Raw genomic sequence first — 20,420 nt, forward strand, 5'->3', positions numbered from 1 at the left:
TAAAGTATTTATAGTATACAACCTGCTGTATGCTCTCTTCGCTAAATAATATTATTCTATACCTAATAGTAAATAATTGCTGAAGTACTTTCTTGAATTGGGAGCAAGAAATGGAACAGTACACTTAGGTCTGCTCATGATTATGCTTTAAAGTCCAAATGGAGTGACTAATATGTCAACTGGTTGCCTGTCCATTTGGGTCCATTTGAACCACAGGTTGAAGGTTAAATAAAAAGCTCCTGTTTTAGCGTAGGTAAAACTGGACTTTATATATATATATATATATATATATATATATATATATAATGTTGAAAAGCAGTTCCATCTCTGCTGGGATAAAACACAAAGATTGTGTATTGCTTCCACTCCAGATCTCAGATACTCAGTTTGTTCTGCAACCATTCTCATCCTTCAAATGTAAAATAAGCTGTGAGTGTGTGTGTTGTACTTAATTTGAACAGGTTTCAGAATGTGACAGTAGCTCTTTAATTATTGGGCAGTTGCTCATGCTGACTTAAAACAAATGTGATGCTTTGCACTGCTTAGGAATTCTGATCTGTAGTTGATTTTTTTTTTGATGTGCAAGTTATGAGTGACTTTCAGTGTGTATTCTTCCTGACCAATTCTGGAAAACACTTTGTAGTTGGATGGCTTGTGCAATTTGGTTCAAGGGTTAATCCAGGACTTTTGGACTTTAAAACATCAGCGTGTGTCCTTGACAGAACCTGTTAAAAGTGGAATTAATAATAGGACAAGTTGACATACTAGGGTAAATGCACCAAATTGGGAGCATCACCACATTTCCACATGAGTTAATATTCTCTGCTCTACCATTGTGGGCAGAGGCGAAGTGTTGTCTCATGCAGAAACAAAACTTGCCCGTAATTATCTTGCACTGATTAGAAGGAAGACCCAGTTAAGAATAAGGTATTTCTTGAAGCAAAGAATTAATGGATGAAGAATGGCAGCATCTAGTTAGGTGATAATAGCTGCTGTGGTTGATTTGAAAGATACAAAGAATTGAAACGGTTGAGATTTCTGAATCTCCCTTTCAATGGTGTTGAGAGGATAAAGATATAATTCAGCTGTTGCACATCAAGAATGGAGTTTGCACTCCCTGTCTCCTACTAGCTGTATGATGTGCAATTGATAAAAGTCAGCTAGCAGTCTATGTGCATGTTCTCTTGACTGGAGATTGGCAGGTGGAAGAGGAATGTTAAAGTAACTAAACAAAGTGGTGAATTGATAGAAAATGGAGTTGATAATACAACAGGAAAATAAAAGCTGGAATACATCAAAGAAAGAAAGGCAACGTGTAAAAGAGTACAACATTAAACAGATCTCACAAAAAAAACCAACACAGCAGTGTTATAAAATCAAAGGTCTTTCCAGTGGCTGCTGGAGGACAAAAGTCCTTAGATGATGTCTCTCAATAAGGTTTAGTGTGATTAATATAAAATAATACTCGGGTGATCGGGCAAAGGTAACAAAAGATATTAAAGTCCACCACTCAAACATACTGGTAACAATATGTGGCAACATAGAAATTATGATGATGTGATACACGTTGGAGAATCAACAAGATGTGGCAGGGAGGGTTGGTTCTCACCTGTTGCTGCTGACAGGGTGAGTGCCATACGTGTGAAAAAGGTAATTGCCCACATTTGTTATAATCCTAGTAGAGACCAATAACTTATATAAAAACAATGAATTTCTCAGTGGCCAAAGGAAAAAACTGAAGGGCAAGAGTTCATGTTTTCAGACTTTTACTGTAGTAAACAACAACAATAAAATCAACAGCCCAAACATTTAACAAGCAACCAATATGTCAAAAGATAAGGTACTTTCACATTATGTTACTAACACAACCAAAATATACCATATAAAACTGTGTGCAGTGCTTCTGACTCTTATGTAGCATTACTGGAACAATCCCACAATCGTGCGGCTCCACTCAGCCTGAGTTTTCCCGGATACGATTATCATCAGCATGGCACACCTCGGCGGCTCCCCATTCTTTACATCTTCAAGAGCCCCGTCTATTTCTTTTGAACAGAAACTGAACTCATCAGCATCCTGCTTGACTGTTAACACAAAACACTTCACTCTGCTTTCCCACAGCAGTAGTTCCTTTGTTTCTCTGCGACTCAAACAGCATCTGTCCCTTTTTCTGTGAAATACCATGGAAAGGTGTTGAAACTGTCACTCCACCTCGTGAATTTCTGTTTGAGTTTCTCTCCCCATGGCAACTGGATCAAATGGGCCTGTCCCCCGAGCTGAGGTGTTTATATGGAATTCTCTGTTTTACTTTGTGTTCGTGGTACATTTCAAAACATAACCATCTTGCAACGTTCAGCGTTCATGACACGTTAGATTCAGGGTTCCGGTTAGATTTTGGGTTAGGATGACTTTATTTAACAAAGAAGATACATTTTAATGAAACATTTATTTTGTGGGAAGAGATTCCATTCCATACTGGGACAAATTTGCTGAAGGGCAGATTGTTCACTGGGAGATTATACTGTATGATCATGCTGATGCTTTTACCCAGCATGATTTAGTTGAACAAACAAACCATATTGGTTTTGAGCCTTTCTGATTTGTAAGAAACTGGGTAGTAAGGAAGTTTCAATTGAGGAAGAAGAGATCTTGAGCAAGAAGAGAGATACGAATTTAATAGCTTCATATGTGTTTCAAAATATATGGATTATGTGCAAGGGTGGTTGAAACTGCTCACAAATGCACATGATTAACAGCAATATTGAGGATTTCACAGTAAAATATTGGCTGAACTGTTTACCAGAATTGATTGCATAACATTAATTGTGTTCAAAAGCACAAGTCTCACAAGCAAAAATAATAAAATGTCAGAATAAAATGCCATTTTATTTGATGAGAGACAGGTTAGAGTGGGTGAGAGGGGCAGAGAAATTGAGACGACTGATGTCACGCCAACAGTTCTCAATGAAAACATCAAGAGAAGGTAAGAATCCAGAGGGAGGGGTCCAGGTGGAGGGAGAATATTAGAGGCAGATAAAAGGATCCGTTGAGCAGGGAGAGGACTCCTGCCCAAAGAAGTGAACACGGAGACGAAGGCAGCAGAAGAAGAGTTCAGCATCGTGCCGAGCCTGAAAGTCATTGAGATGAGGGCACAAGGGTATGAAACTAAATCCTTTGCTGAGCACTGAACGTTCAGCATCGGAGAGGGGAAGGTCAGGAGGTATGGTGAATACACAGCCGGGGCTGGGATTGGAAGACATAATGAGGACAGAGAGACAGGCAGGGGTGGAGGGTCCTGGATGGGTGTTGGTGTCGATGAGTTGTTGGAGCTTGTGTTCCTTTGCACCTGAAAGAAAGAGACGAAGTTTCTTGTTGAGGCGTCGGATGAGACGAAGAATAAAATGAAGCTGGGGGCACAGGCGGCTTAGAAATAGGGTGCGGCGGTGCTGCTGGAGGGAGAGGTCGAGTGTGTTCATATGGTGGCGCATGGCACTGAGTGTGGATCTCAGGATGCGGCGAAAACAGCAGTCTGAGGAGCGTTGTATGTCCCGGAGATACCTGTAATCCTGGGTGGGTTCGAAACATGAGGGGTGGAACTTCAGTTGAAATCCACATGGGGTAAATCGGAGACGGAGACAGTCACTGAGGAAAGAAGTATGGCTGTGAAAGCAGAAATCCTGTCGGAGAGAAGAGCAATACTTCTTCAAGGTAGGCATTCCTTGAAGAGAAGTGACAGTCAATTAAACACTAAGATAAAAGCAAAAAACTGCGAATGCTGGAAATCCAAAACAAAAATTATATTGTCAACAGACCTGCTGACAAGGGTGGTGCTATTGTTGTCTGGCACACTGACCTCTACCTCACAGAGGCTGAGCGTCAACTCGCAGACTCTTCCTCCTATCTCCCCCTGGACCATGACCCCACCACTGAACATCAAGCCATTGTTTCCAGGACTGTTACTGACCTCATCTCCTCTGGAGATCTTCCTTCCACAGCTTCCAACCTCATAGTCTCCCAACTTCGGACGGCCCGCTTCTACCTCCTACCCAAAATCCACAAACAGGACTGTCCCGGTAGATCGATCATGTCAGCCTGTTCCTGCCCCACGGAACTCATTTGTTGCTATCTTGACTCCATTCTCTCTCCCCTTGTCCAGTCCCTTCCCACCTACATCCGTGATTCCTCTGACACCCTACATCATATCAACAATTTCCAGTTCCCTGGCCCCAACAGCCTCCTCTTCACCATGGACGTCCAATCCCTCTACACCTCCGTAACCCACCGGGATGGTCTGATGGCTCTCCGCTTCTTCCTCGAACAGAGGCCCGAACAATCCCCATCCACCACTACTCTCCTCCGTCTTGCTGAAATTGTTCTCTCGCTGAACAATTTCTCCTTAAACTCCTCTCACTTCCTCCAAATAAAAGGTGTGGCTATGGGTGCCCGCATGGGCCCCAGTTATGCCTGCTCTCTTTATGGGGTATGTGGAACATTCCTTGTTCCAGTCCTACCCCGGCCCCCTCCCACAACTCTTTCTCTGGTACATCGATGATTGCTTTGGTGCTGCTTCATGCTCCCGTCTGGACCTGGAAAAATTTATTAATTCTGCTTCCAATTTCCACCCCACCATCGTTTTCACATGGTCCATCTCTGACACTTCCCTTCCCTTCCTTGATCTCTCTGTCTCAATTTCTGGTGATAGACTGTCCACCAATATTCATTACAAGCCTACTGACTCCCACAGCTACCTCGACTACAGCTCCTCACACCCCGCTTCCTGTAAGGACTCCATTCCATTCTCTCAGTTCCTTCGCCTCCGTCGCATCTGTTCTGATGATGCCACTTTCAAAAACAGTTCCTTTGACATGTCTTCCTTCTTCCTTAACCGAGGTTTTCCACCCACAGTGGTTGACAGGGTCCATCTCCCGCGCATCCGCCCTCACACCTTCCTCTCTCTCCCAGAACCGTGATAGGGTCTCCCTTGTCCTCACTTATCACTACACCAGCCTCCGCATTCAAAGGATCCTCCGCCATTTCCGCCAACGCCAGCATGATGCCACCACCAAACACATCTTCCCTTCACCCCCCTGGTGGCATTCCGCAGGGATCGTTCCCTCCACGACACCCTGGTCCACTCCTCCATCATCCCCTACACCTCAACCCCCTCCCACGGCATCTTCCCATGCAACCACAGAAGGCGCAACACCTGCCCCTTTACTTCCCCTCTCCTCACCGTCCAAGGGCCCAAACACTCCTTTCAAGTGAAGCAGCATTTCACTTGCACTTCCCTCAATTTAGTCTACTGCATTCGATGCTCCCAATGCGGTTTCCTCTACATTGGAGAGACCAAACGCAGACTGGGTGACCGCTTTGCGGAACACCTTCAGTCTGTCCGCAAGCATGACCCAGACCTCCCTGTCGCTTGCCATTTCAACACTCCACCCTGCTCTCATGCCCACATGTCCGTCCTTGGCCTGCTGCATTGTTCCAGTGAAGCTCAACGCAAACTGGAGGAACAGCACCTCATCTTCCGACTAGGCACTTTACAGCCTTCCAGACTGAATATTGAGTTCAACAATTTTAGATCATGAACTCTCTCTTCCATCCTCACCCCCTTTCCGATCCCCCTTTTATCCAATAATTTATATAGATTTTTCTTTTCCCACCTATTTCCATTATTTTTAAATGTATTTCCATCCATTGTTTTATCCCTACCTTTTAGCCTATTTCGATCCCTTCCCCCCACCCCACCCCCACTCGGGCTATCTGTACCTTACTCGTCCTGCTTTCTACCCTTAATGTCACCTATTAGCACATTCCTTAGATAATATCACCACCTTCAACACCTCTTTGTCCTTTTGTCTATGACATCTTTTGGCAATTTCCACCTATCACTGGCTGTCTATCCAGCTCTACCTGTCCCACCCTTAAACCAGCTTATATTTCACCTCTTTTCTATTTTTCCTTAGTTCTGTTGAAGAGTCATACGGGCTCGAAGCGTTAACTGTGTTCCTCTCCGCAGATGCTGTCAGATCTGCTGAGTTTTTCCAGGTATTTTTTATTTTTGTAATGTATTTAAATGCATTGATAGCAATGTGAGGTTGCTCATTTTCAAAATATGCCTGTAATGTGGGCTAAAGGCATTAAACCTTTATATATTATTAAATGGAATCAGGAGGAAATGAGTGTTTCCTTCTCTTCCCCCAACCATGCTTGAGTCCTTGTTATCTTTTTGCTTATTCTACACCTGTTGGATTATGAATGTTATGGAGTTGATCTTTGCTTTATGAGCTGGCAACATCACCTGCACTACGTAAAGAATGTGAGCCTGTGCCAAGTGGCTGCCTATAAAACAAGGTGCAAAAGTATCGCATAATGCATCCTGTCTGTTCTGTATTGCTGTGTGCACAACTATTACAGGTACTCTGCAAAAATGAATGCTCAACTTATGAAACTCTTTGCAATTATTTGCATAGCTTCAACTCTTTTGAGCAGCCAGGTATGTATATTTCAAATTACAATATTGCATGAGATCATGTAATGAGGTTGTGAAATTACATGTATAACAATTATTTTTTATGACAGTAGTTTATCAAGAGAAGGTTAAGAATCTGTGCAACAGTGGTTGAGTTCAAGCCTGAGATTTTACAAGGAACGGTCCAAATTATCATTGAAACATAAGGACTAAGCAGTTCCTTCAGACAGGAAGATTGGGAAAAGTGGAGGGCTGGTCATTCTGAAGTGGCCTCCTCATACAACTCTTTCACCAGCTGCCACAAGTTGCAACAGTTGAGACCCGGGAGCAAGTTGCCTTCCTATGTTTCAACTGGACTGCAATATGTGGTGTACTTCAGCAATGCAAGGTTCTCGTGTAGTCAAAGGTGGTTTATGTTTTGAAAAGTAGGGTGGCAGTAGTTTTGGTTTGCACTATTAAGAGATTGTGGACCAACTATTCTGTACTGATCTAAGCTTTTATGGTAACCACATTTCCAGCTTTTATCATCTTCTTAACTAAAGATTGTGTATTTTCATGCTTGAGTAGGAAAGGTTAGTATTTTTTCTGAATTATGGAAAATTATACCTTAAAGCCACTGATTAGAGAAAATATATCTCTTAAAACATTATTAATATTTATTAAGCTAGTGAGACTAAAGAGACTATTCAGCATATTGTGTCTGTGCAGTTATTTTCTCGATCAATCCAAGCCCATTTCACAGTTTCAGCTGGTGTGCAGGTATGGACTGGTGCACCAAGGTGCTTTTCCATAGTGGGTTCCAGATCTCAGACCTATGCAGGGAACAAAAGAAAGTCATCAAGTTATTTCTTCCTGTCCATACAACTATTGGTAGAATGAAGAATGGCACTGGCAGAGGCTTGAGAACTGGTTTCTGTTGACCTGTACCAGGGAACATTTGTGTTAGAGACCCCTAATCAGAAAAAGTCAAAAAGAGAGATGAGGGATAATTAGAAACATTTAACAGTAATTGATTTTTGACTTTTGACTCACACAGTAGGATATAATATTGCGGTGTCTAAGCTACTGGATGATTTCAGTGTCATCATTAATAATGTCATTCTGGGCTTTCCTCGTAGGCTGATTGTGCTGCTCTAGGGCAAGTGGAGACTGTGCTGCAGAGAGTCCGAAGAATGACTCCTCTCTGGAGATGGATGACTTACAGACCCCTTGGATCGTCTTGCAGGAACAATGATGAGTGTGGTTCAAAATACTGCAGGTAAACAAAGAAAATCTTGAGGAAATAATGCAAAGAGAAGTTTAAAACCTAATGAGACAAAGCTTATCATAACCAGTGTTTTGGTTGTGATCTAACTGGAAAGCACAAAGGAACTTAAACAAAAATAAATCAATGTCTTGCACATAATGTCACCTAACATAGCTAATACTTTTAAACTTTTGTACACTATTGTCTTATTCAAGAATCCCCATCATTGGAATCTGCATGTTGCAAATAAAAAGAATTGAAAAAGTCTTTTCCAAAATCTCAAATTTAACCTTTATAGATACCGAATACAGGAAACTTGTATCACGGTCGAATTGAAAATTAGTAAAGTGTAGAATAAAAGAAGTAAAGGAAAATTCAAATGCCCAGCAAGTGTAAAGCCATTTTCATTTCATAATTTATTGGTGATAGGGATTAAGATGACCATATGTTATTTTAAAGTCTTTAAATAATTAGGGAAACACTGAATTGGATTATCATGCAAAACACTTCCTACTTCATATTCTCAGCCAAGAATTGTCTTGTTTTTGCAGAAAGAAGCGCTGCTCCTTGGTTGTCCATGAAGACTGAGTTCCATACAGTGTTTTTGTAAAAAAAATCACATGCAAAAATCGTCATGTAAATGGATCTTGACCAATATATTTATGTAAATAATCTTTGGGTGATGTCCTTGTGTAAATGACATTTTAGCCAATGTTCTCTTGTAAATTAATTGTGTACAGTGTTTATTGTAAGTGCATATTAATATATTTATGTGTATACATATGTCAAATTAAGGCTGAATAAAATGTACAAATGTGTGAAGAACAGTGGAATCAACTATTTTCATTTCTAGTACATTAAAATCCTAGTGTTGATAACACCATCATGCATTAGTTCATTGTGATCAATGCGTAATGCAGTTACATCTATCAATTTTACTTGTTCCAGAGGTGTGTGAAATTAGTTTGTGGACATTGCTTCTTTCCTCCTGGTTGAAAATTTGTGGTTCCTTTGAAATCAGGAACTCCCCAAATGAGAAATTCACAGAATCACAGAATTGTTGCAGCGCTGAAGGAGGCCATTTGGGCCATTGTGTCTGCGAATGAACATCATGACTGAGTGCCATTCTCCTGCTTTTTCCCTGCACCCTTGCACATTATTTGAATAGAAACAATCATCCATTGCCCTCTTGAATGCCTCATTTGAAACTGCCTCCACCAACTTCCAGGCAAGTGCATTCCAGACTCGAACCACTCGCTGTGTGAAAAAGTTTTTTCTCACATCATATTTGCTTCTTTTGTAAATCACTTTAAATCTGTGTCCTCTTGTTCTCGATCCCTTGGTGAGCAGGAACAGTTTCTCCCCATCTACTCTATCTAGCCCCCTCATAGCTTTGAACACTAGAGGATTGACTAACAGGAAACAGAGAGCAAGGTTAAATGGGTCATTTTCAGGTTGACAAACAGTAACTAGTGGAGTGCCTCAAGGATCAGTGCTGAGACCTCAAATATTTACAATCTATATTAATGACTTGGATAAAGGGACAGAGTGCACTGGAGCCAAATTTACTGATGATACAAAGATAAATGGGAAAGCAGTTTTGAGGAGGACACAAAGATTCTGAAAAAGGATATAGGTAGGCTCTAAGGGAGTGGACAAAAATTTGGCGGATGGAACACAATGTGGGAAAATGAGGTTATTCACTTTGGCAGAAAGAGGAGAAAACAAAATATTATTTAAATGGAAAGAGACTACAGCATGCTGCAGTACAGAGGGATTTGGGTGGCCTCGGACGTGAATCAAAGTTAACATGCAGGTACGGCAAGTAATTAGGAAAGCAAACGGAATGTTGCCCCTTATTGCAAAGGGATGAAGTTTAATAGTAGGGAAGTTTTGCTACAACTGTACAGGGCATTGGTGAAACTGTACCCTAATTATGGTGTAAGGTTTCAACCTCCTTATTTAAGGAGAGATATACTTGCATCGCAAATGTTGAGCAGGCATGGGCCTATGCTCATTGGAGTTTAGCAGAATGAAAGAAACAAAAAAGATTCTGAGAGGGCTTGACAGGATAGATGCTGAGGGAATGTTTTCCCTCGTCAGGAATCCAAAACAGTTTCAGAATAAGGGGTCTCCCATTTAATACAGAGATGAGGAGGAATTTCTTCACTCAGCGGTTGTTAATCTTTGCAAATCTCTACCGCATAGAGAAGTGGAGGATGGGTCATTAAATATTCAAGGTGCAGTTAGATTTTTTTTTAATCTACAAGAGTCTCAAGGGTTATGGGGAATGGGCAGGAAAGCGGAGTTGAGGCCAAGATCGGGTCAGCCTTGAATTTATTGAATGGCATAGCTGGCTGGTGGGGTGGGGGGATGCAAATGGCCTTTTGCTCCTTTTTCTTATGACGGCCTATTTTATGGAAAATATTGCAAGGGAGCTGAGATGAGAGATTAAAACTATGTGAAGGGAAGGGGGTGGTGTGAAAATTAAAGGGAAATCATTACCACCGCTGCTGTGGGAAATGACATCAGTAAGACAGAGCAAAGGACTAGACTAACTCTTGAAATGCACAGCATTGGGCTGTAACTTCTGACAGATATCAGAAGGAGATGGCCCAATGAAATTAAAAGAAATAAATATTCTTACCTGCCCTGGAAATTTACATTGACCCTTCCGGTCACGGGAGCAGCTTGGGGCCTGTGTCGAATGACTCCTCGCAAGTCCCAGCAAAGTGTAAGTCCATCAAAGCCACGCCCCCCCCATGTTGCAAATAGACATGGGACCATCCCCTGAAGGCAGCTTTTGATGTTCTATTTTTTCAAATAGCAAGGCGAAGTCTTGAGGATTCACAATTTTAAAGGTATTTCACAGCTTTTTAAAAAACTATTTTGTTATTTCTTTTAAACAGTTAATTAATCAATAACAACAGCATTAAGTGCATATTTTGGTACTTTTAGTGATTAAATATAATTTTTAGTCAATATTTTTAAGTGAACTTAGTTTTTCTTTTTTAAGACTGTAACGTTGTTAAATGACGAAGTGTAATGTGCTGTAAAGTACTCACATTTTCGCATGTAGAAGATGGCAACGCAAGAGAGTGTGGTGAAGAATGGAAGTCAACATTTCTCAGATGAGGAATTGAATTTCCTGTTAAACGAGGTGGAAGAAAGGTGCACATACATCCTAGGGAGTTAATTGTTTTAACTCTACAAGAGTTACATCCTAGGGAGAGGAAAATCAAAACCTCCAAAAAAAAATTCAGACCATTTGCTTGGAAACAGGTTGCAGCAGTGCCGAATGTAAAACAACATTGTACCTAGGACGGTGGGTCAGTGCCGTATGAAACGGAACGATTTGACCCATTCTGCAAGGGTATGTATATATCTGAATACCATAAAGTCATTTCTGAAACTTAAAATCCTAGTTTGTGACTTCAGAAATTAAGAAAGGTCAGAAATGTTGTTTTGTGTACTAACTTTGAGTTGTGGTAAAATGCAGTTGCCTTGGAGATGGTTTGAACTAATTTCAGCCAATCTTGATTAGACAATACAGAAAGGTTCAGTGCTAACCTTGCAGTGTCATAAAATACATTTGCCTTGCTCTGAATTAGTTCAAGCAAATATCTGGATTAGACAATACAGAAAGGTTCAGTGCTAACCCTGCAGTGTCATAAAATACATTTGCCTTACTCTGAATTAGTTCAAGCAAATATCTTGATTAGACAATACAGAAGGTTACAGTGCTAAGTTTCTCAGCTGTCTCCAGAAGTCATGAAATGTGACGGGACAATCAGATTTTAAAAAAAATCAATTTCTTTCTTTAGACAAAGCTGGCCCATAATGCCCATGAGCGCTCACTGACTGGAGGGGTGGGGCTGTTTTATATAAAGGACCTAACAGAACAGGAGGAGCACGTATGGAGGCTGATGGGTCTCTCCAGCCCCATGATAAACAGCAGTGAATCAGATGCGGGGATGAGCGAAGGTGATTTAAAAATAAAAGCTGAGCGCTCACACCATCAGGATGACACTTAATTTGTAACCAAAAATAAGTGTGCTTTTTCACACACTCAGATGGTACAGCCACATCAGATGCCAGTGTGAGTTTGCTGCAGCAGCAGCAGAGATACCTGAAAGGGGTCAGGGCGTAACAGAGCGAGTACATCGCGCTAGGAGGGTGAGAACTCTGACTTTGAAGGTGGCGCTGATGAAAACCCTGTGTTAACATTAAATTTAATGGTGCTTGGGGAGGGGCAGGCCTGTGATTATATAGCTGCTTTGTTGGAGGGAGGGCACTCGGAACCTCCAGGTGGTGAGGAGCTTGTGACACCGGCAGCAGAAACTCCGCCACCTCCATGACCACACAAGCAACAAGTGGCCATGCAGGTGGTGAAGAGAGTCATTATGGTGTCTCATAAGCTCATTATGGTTCTGAGAAACCTGCACATGGTGAGCATGGACCTCAGTTAATCTTTGCAGATGCTGGCAAACATGTGTCTTCATTTCAATTAAGGCTTGATATTGCAGCTATGAATTGTTGAGTTGATCCTTGACCGCTTGTATCAGGATCTGTCACGAAGGGGTGTTATGACACAGCAGCTGGTAAAGGCCGAGTTATTTAAAATCCCAGAGGGAAATTTTAAACAACCGTCATAACCCATATTTTCAATTGGTATGTTTGCAATGCAACTCTGAACTTAGAAATGAAACCACCAAGCCTCCAGAGGGTTTTTATATAAATTAACTAAAACATGGTTAATTTTGCAAGGTATTAAACACATATACATCTACAAACTACCACCATAATAACTATTAAACAAATCCCCAAATTAATCACTCCTAAAATCTTCACCAAGACAACAATAACCCATAGTCTTTAAACAGAGACCAGGCAAAGCACATTTTATCTTACAAATTCAAAATGAGGTTCCTTTCAATTTGTTTCCTTTGCAGACAACTATAGGCTTACAGGCGGCTTAGATATCACATGCCTCCAATTTCGCCGTACAAAACTCTTCTGTATATACCTAGCCTTCCCTTTGAACGCAAATTCTCATTATATCACCAGGCCCTTTGAACTCCACCTCTTCTAACAATAAAACCCCTTTCAAAGTACCAATTTTATTAGTAATATAAACATATTGCTTGGTGTCTCCTAGCTAGGTGCAAGATTGCACCCCTGGTCTTTGAATGGTTTATTCAATAAAATGCAAATATCCCCTTTACCTTACTGTTTAACATCTCAAAACTACTATACATCAAAGCACCCAGATTAGCTGGCTTTAATCAAATTAACACACACCCACAGGCACAGACCCTACAAGTCCAATTTAAAATAATTTCCAATGACATTATATACATTTATATCTCTTCATGATAAGGGGTGAAAGTGAGAGGCCAATTTACAGCTGCAATACCAAGCCTTAATTGAAATAAAGACAGATATTTGCCAGAATCTACTGAATTGACTAAGGTCCACACTCATCATATGCAGGTTCTTCAGGACCTCAATGAGCTTATGGGACACCATAATGACTCTCTTCCTGAGTCTTGCTAAAATGGTTAACACCTGCATCTGCACTTTCTGTCCAGCAGCTGCCCAGTTCAGAGAAACCTGCTGCTGGGCATGCATCTGGGACACAGGAGGTTATGTCACGGGGACAGGGGTGACACAGAAGACATTAGAGTCCCTTCTCCTCTCCCTCCAACACTGCCTCCTCTACCTCATCCATTGTGAAATAATGCGGGCACATATTTTTTGTATTTTCATTGCTTTGTGTTCCTTATTTATTGCTCTTTTGACCATTGGCTTGACTGCAGACTGGTTTTTTTTTGCTACATTTGACTTATTTCTGGTTTGTGTTTTAGTATACTTATGCCTTTTAAAAAAAATGCACTGTTCCAGTTCAGATTTGTTTATTTGAGTTATGCTATTCAGTTATAGTTATCTTCTATTTAAGTGATCAGTTTTTGATACTGTAATAACACATTTGCAGGAGTCTGTAAAGTTTTATGAAAACTATTCACAAAAATGTAAGAGATGCAAAATCTTAAATATTTGACAACATAGTAATCTTTAACTTAAGCAGCTTCACTTTGACATTTTGAATAATAACCACCTCAAGTTTTTCCACATTTTTTTGAATTAAAATAAAGCAATTTCTTCAACTTTAACACAACAGTTGTCTTGTTTTATTTTGGAAGGATGGGTGGGTGGGTGGGAGGGAGGGATGGAAAGGTAGTGAATTTTCAGAACTCAATGTCCAAAATCAGTAGTGACCAGGTAATCTCCAGTTGCCCTGGTGACGGCTGGAGCCTGGGCCTCCTCACGTGCTCCAGGAGGTATGGATGCATCTGGCTCCATATCATGCTCCTCCATTTCTAGCACTAAATCATCTTCAGGGTGCAGGGTAAGTCCTTGCTGGAGGGCAAAGTCGTGCAATGCACAACATACTACTACAATTCTCGAGACTATCACAGGTGAGTCCTGTAAAGTGCCCCCTGACCTGTCCAGGCAATGGAAACGTGACTTTAAAAAGCTTACGTCCTCTCCACCACCTGATGCATTGCTACATGTGCACAGTTATATCGCTCCTGTGCTTCATTGCTGATCCTCCAAAATGGTGTCATAAGCCACATTCTTAATGGGTATCCCTTATCACCCAGTAACTATCCTATAATTCCTGGTGATGCAGTCATGGTCTGGTGCAACACTTGAGTTCGCCAGGATGAATGAGTCATGGCACTTCCCTGGTTGTTTGCATTTACTTTGAGGATCTTCAGTTGGACATCACACACCATCATCACATTCAATGAATGGGACCCCTTCCTGTTGAAGAAGGAAACAGCCTCATCTATTGGCGCCTTTGATAGAAGGTGTGTTTCATCAACATCCCCAATAACTTTCAGGAAACCAGCAATCCTGTGGAACGCAAGAAACCTCTCCTTCATTCTCACAGGGGATATGTCAAAACTAATGAACTCTGAAGCCCTAAGAAAAATTGCCTTAATTACCTGGTGAATGCAGGCCCTCGCAGAATTCTGTGAAATGTTACACGTTACTAATACATGTTGAAAGCACCCAATTGCAAAGAAATTCAATGCTGTCGTGAGTTTCATCTCCATTGTTAAGGCAGTGTAGCATTTTGAGATTAGATTCAGGTCTTCCTTCAACATTTCACAGAGGCGTCGCATTACTTCCTTGCTGAAGCGTAGTCGCTTGACACACAACTGTTCTGACATCATTTCATATGACATCCGTTGCCTGTACATACTCTGGGGTGGGTAAACTGATCTTCTTGTTTAGCAAGCGGACATGTTGCCGGACTCTCCTCTCATGGACCCTGCGCCAATGTTGAGCCCCTAACATAAGCAGCATGGTTCCAATAAGCAAAGCAGAAATTATGTGCCAGGGGTTGAACATGACTCCAGGTCAACTTTGGATCCATACTTGATTCTGGAATACCTGTTAGAAACATAGTTCACATCAACTTACATGAAACTTGCATGTCATTTTAAACATTACTTTTATAAAACATTTGAAATAGCCAAATTATATAAATGGACTTGTAAAAGTAAATGCAGAACTCCTTTGCACATATATTAAATTTACCATTTAAGTGGCTTCCAAAGATCAAGGCTGCATTAAGAGACTCTTAAAACTAGAATACACCATGCTGCATTAAAATCCATCGTAAACACATACTCCACAAAATATCTTTAGCTGAAGTTTATTACAGACACTTTTAAAAGTTAAACCCATCTTGTTACATAAGAAAGCACCTTTTAAAGGAACAAACAGAACTGCATGACAAAGTTGTAAAAAGATTAAAATTCTATCTTTTTTAAAGTATGTAATGTGCAAAAAGTGCGTGTCTATTAAACATAAAAGTTTTCACCCACCTAAAGAATCTCTCTAAAATGTCTGCTGCCTCTCTTCACTGCTGTTAGACCAAGAATGAAACTGTGTAAAGAAAACCACGTAAATGCTTGAATACCTTCTGGGCATCCAGCTGAAATTTGCACTGTCAGATCAATTTAAATGGAAAGCCTTCAATATAATGTAATCAACTGGGCAGTGCAAAATCCCGGTTAGGAAGTTTGAATGCACTACTGGATTGACAGTGAGAACCTAGAAGGTTAAGGCTTATTATACCTGTGAAGCTATGAGAATTTGCTATAGGCCACACTGCAACACCATTGGATATGCAATACTGTTTATACCTTACTGTAATTTTCCATGTTTCTTAAATAATTTGAACGCTGTTTAAACTCATTTCATGTCAGGGCGTCATCAATTCCAGCCTCTTGTTTATACCAGTTTGGAGCCATGGGTTATTTTCATTATGGTCAGAAAGGAAGCTGTTGGCACCATGTGCATTGTGGTTTGGTTTTGGAGGGAAAGGCAGCTGCAGCATCATGTAGCCATTTTATTTGTGCTGTGTTATGCTCCAAGTTGGATTCTGTGCTGCAAGTCAGAGTTCTCCAGGAATACATTTCAGGCTTCAGCACAGAAGCTAAAACTGGAACCTGAAACCACAGTATTACTTAGGAATTGCTCTGGAAAGTTTCATGAAGGAGGGAGAATGAATCTGGGAGAAGGAATAGGTGAAGAGTGTTGGAGGAGAATGGATCCACTGTAAATTTTGAGTGGGGGTGTTTTGGGGAGTGTTCACTTCTGTAAACTGAGGAGTGGAGTCTCATCTGCTCCTTTCATGCCATCATGTATTGTGCTGTACAGTTTGTTGGCACCACTTCTGACAATTTCAGGGTGAAGGATGGAGTGAAACAGAGCTGTGTCCTAGCCCCAACTTTGTTTGATATTTTCTTCTCCACGCTCCTGCTCTTTGTCTTCCCTGCAAATACGGAAGTTTACCTGCACACTAGGTCAGACAGCAAACTCTATAATCTGTCCAAAGCAAAGACAAAAATACAGTACGTCTTGGTCAGAGAACTCCTCTACGCTGATGATGCTATGCTAGTTGCTCACATGGAAACTCAGCTACAAGTCTCATAGGTTGCCTCTCCTATGCCTATAGTTTCTCCCTTACCACAAGCTCAAGAAAACTGTGGTCATGAGACAGGGTGTCACATCTCTGCCCTTGATCACACTAAATAACATCCCACTGGAAGTGGTTAGCAAATTCTGCTACCTTGGGTCCACAGTGAGGACAGACAGTAGTCTTTTGATGTAGAACTTAGTACCATGCATAAGGAAAGCAGCTACCACCTTTGGCTTACCCACAAAACATGTACGGAATAAATCAAGCTGACTCTTAGGACCAAAATCAACAACTCGCACCTGAACCATTCGCAGCACATCTGAGCATCTCATGAAAGGGCAAAGGCAAAGGTCGCAAGTATGTTGGCAATTATCAACCAGCGGCAACTTTGCTGGCTTGGGGCACGTTCGCAGGATGGAAGACAGAGCCATACCCAAGGATTTTCTGTATGGCGAGATAGCTGGAGAAAACCAATAGAACTCACAAAGCTCCACTTAAAGGATGCTTGCAAGTGTGACGTGAAGGGCCTAAACATCGATTTTTGCACCTGGGAGATGTCGCCATTTGTCCCTGTCGTCAGCTAGCATCATCCGTCAGCCAGCATGCTCCACCATGATGACCAATAGTTATAGGGCCATTGGCAACATTGAAAACAACAACCCACAACACCCGATAACCACTTCATATACAGTATTTGTGGCAGAACCTGCTTCTCATTGGTTGGTCTCTTCAGGCATCAGCAAAAGTGCATCATATGAAGCTACCCCATCCCCAAAGAATTTGCTGCATGTCCATCATTTTAAAAATTAATTCATGGGATGTGGGGCATCGTTGGCTAAACCAGTATTTATTGACCATCCCTAATTGCCCTTGAGGTGGTGGTGGAGCTGCCTGCTTGAACTGCTGCAGTTCTCATATGGTGTAGGTGGAAGGAAGCATGTGTATATGTCTGTGTGTAATATGTATTTGGTCAGAAACTTCTTTGGAAACATTAATAAATCCTGACACAGAGGTCAAAACACTAATCTGTTGTCATGTGATTTTGCTTCCATACTTCCTGGAAAACATTTCTGGATTTTTGCAATGTTATAAAAAAAGGTAACCATTTATCTACAGCAAAAGTAATCAGGCGGGGATGCATACATGGTCACTCGTATTCTAATACTATGCAATAGGGCATGGAAATATCTAGATATATCTGGATTTCTTTTAATACTTTTAGTCTGAAAGACAGAGGGATGAGTGACAGAAGTTAAAATTACTTCCATTTATTGATTGTGAAAAGCACTGTATAAATGTCTTTTTCCTGATAGATCTCCTGCACATTATTCATGCATCTGCAGCACAGTTCTAAGGTTTAGCTGCTAACCTGGCATAACTTCTGCAAACCACTGCTCAAGAGCTCCCTCTGGGAATCCCAAATAATCGCAATCATTTAAAATGACCTTGTGTTCTGATTTTGAGTCACACCTACTCCCATTATGAGTAGGTACATCAACAAAAGCTGTAGTCTCTTTACACTAGATACAATTTATGTCCAATCTTCAATTACCCTGTTGTGTTAGCTGTGGCTTGATGGGAGCATCCGTGCCAATGTTGGATGGTTGTGGTTTCAAGTCCCACTCCAAGGGCATCAGCATAAACAGTGAAAATTAGGTGCTGTACTTCTTGGCAGTTATAAGTAAAAATATGGTCTAGGAGAAAGTAATGGAACAAATCTCCAAGACCTGATAGTAGAAAGAAAAACGGGTGAGGAGATTAATGATGCATTTAAGTCATAATTTTTCAAAGCACTTCAGATTTGGAAATTATGCCTTTGGTTAGGACAATTGCAAATATCACATTGTTATTTAAGAGAGATGAATCAGTAAATTATAGATGTCAATTGTGGGGAATTACCAAAACTATCATTAGAGACAGTGACTGAGCCATTGGACAAGTATGATTAATGGTCAATAATTAGACTAAAATTAATAAAGGCTTTATTATCAAGGAGTCTTTGGATTCTGGGGAAAAAGAAACACAAGGTATTGGTTTGTTGACATTTTGTTTTATAATTTTATATTATATATTTTATACCATCCCTAAACTCAGCACACCACTTAAACTGGATGAAGGTGGGTGGTCTTCACTCCAAAGGTGCTCTCAACTATTTCTTTAACCTGGTTTAAAGATGTTGAGTTAGAACTCAGTTTTGGAGAGATGTTGCAGAGGAGGTGTTATATGGAAGTACATAATAATTAAATTGGAAAAACACAACACACTCAAATAGGGCAGAACAAAACACAAGGTTGTGAAGGAAAAATTTAGAATAGATGTTAGGAGGATGACCAATTTACATGGAGGATGACCAATTAAGAGAATGGTGAAGGCACAAACATCATTTCTAATCCTTTCCCTTTATTTACTGGGGGGGGGGGGGAAACATTTAAGAAACATAACTTGATGGAAATAGACTTGAGCCTTCACATGCATGGTAGCACTAATGCAATAAAAACAAAGACTAGCCTGCATTTGAAAAGTTTATTAAAGAAAAAGCTCACTGGAAGTTCACTAAAGTTAACAATTTTGCATTATACACAGCAGACCTACTTTCCTGACAGAATAATTAACAAGAATCTGAGGGTTCTTTTTTTATACACAGTAAATACGTGAATCCCATTTTCCTTAAAAATATGCAACTTGTGGCTGAAGTTGAAAAATACAGAGCAGAGCTGCAACAATTTAGATTTGCTAGAAACCCTTTTCCATTACGATGGAAATATATAATATTCTTTACAGAAGCCATAAGTTCAGGTTATACAATGCTTTACTTGCCATAACCAGATTATTTTACAAATACATCCCAATGCAAATGTGTCATATCTGAGACAATCTTGACCCTGCAATACTCTTTGTAGAGCCAAAGTACTGTATACTGCAAAAGATGGCACTATGTTAGAGAGCAACCTCATCCACAGCTATAAAGCTTTTACTCACTGAGTTCACTATTCACCTCCATTTGTATAAGTCAACGTAATCAAGTGTTATAAATCATAAGCAAACAAGTTATTTGAAACATATTTAAAAGAAAATTAGAATTAAAAGTAGTCCATTTCCCATAAGCTCTAAAAAAGTACATTGTGTAAGGTACATTTTGTAAGTTACATATACTAAATTATATTAACTAATTGTATTTAGTAATACATTTATTTGATGGGGATAACACTCTATGAACTTATATAGTTCAAATAAAATACAGGCAGTTACTTTGAGGACCTCCAAAACTATGCAAAATGCTAGTATTTAAGTTACTTCATTATTCTTCCATTACTCGTACAAACAATTTGTTTATAGGTGGGTTGGGCTGGGGAAGAGAAGAAATATTAAACAATATGGCAATCAACTGAACATTGTATGAGTAATTTTGTAAAGAAACAAAACGTTCATTTTCAGCAAATCCCCTAAATTAAAATTGAAAAGTCACATGCAAATTGAGAGCAATGATTTGGTGAGGTATAAACACTGATCAGAACATGCTTTAATAACATTATAGGAACATACAAAAGTCAGCTGCATACTCAAATGTTCATAGTTATCACTTCCCTTTAAATTTATTTTAAATGTTTTCTGTCATATTTCATTATATCTGAATGCTCTATGTGTTTTGATGAATTCATCGATAGCGCTAGACTGGAAATAAACAAAAATACTCTGTA

The 20,420-nt window shown here is 40.3% G+C and overlaps 1 protein-coding gene across 1 annotated transcript; it reads left to right on the plus strand.

Annotated features, from left to right (window-relative positions):
- Positions 1–6,433: 6,433 nt before the first annotated feature.
- Positions 6,434–8,521, plus strand: LOC144685290 (liver-expressed antimicrobial peptide 2-like). The gene is made up of 3 exons (XM_078549710.1): positions 6,434–6,499; positions 7,594–7,733; positions 8,273–8,521. The coding sequence occupies exons 1-3, from the start codon at positions 6,434–6,436 to the stop codon at positions 8,307–8,309; spliced, it is 243 nt and encodes an 80-aa protein (XP_078405836.1). The 3' UTR covers positions 8,310–8,521.
- Positions 8,522–20,420: the final 11,899 nt, after the last annotated feature.

The sequence above is a fragment of the Cetorhinus maximus genome, chromosome 10 (genome assembly GCF_964194155.1).
Source record: "Cetorhinus maximus chromosome 10, sCetMax3.hap1.1, whole genome shotgun sequence".
NCBI lineage: Eukaryota > Metazoa > Chordata > Chondrichthyes > Lamniformes > Cetorhinidae > Cetorhinus > Cetorhinus maximus.

Bases quoted from the DNA above. Each gene is read 5' to 3' on its own strand.
- LOC144685290 (XM_078549710.1), top strand. From the start codon at position 6,434: ATGAATGCTCAACTTATGAAACTCTTTGCAATTATTTGCATAGCTTCA. The intron at 6,500-7,593 runs GTATGTATATTT...CTTTCCTCGTAG, and splicing joins CAACTCTTTTGAGCAGCCAG to GCTGATTGTGCTGCTCTAGG. The intron at 7,734-8,272 runs GTAAACAAAGAA...TTGTTTTTGCAG, and splicing joins TGTGGTTCAAAATACTGCAG to AAAGAAGCGCTGCTCCTTGG.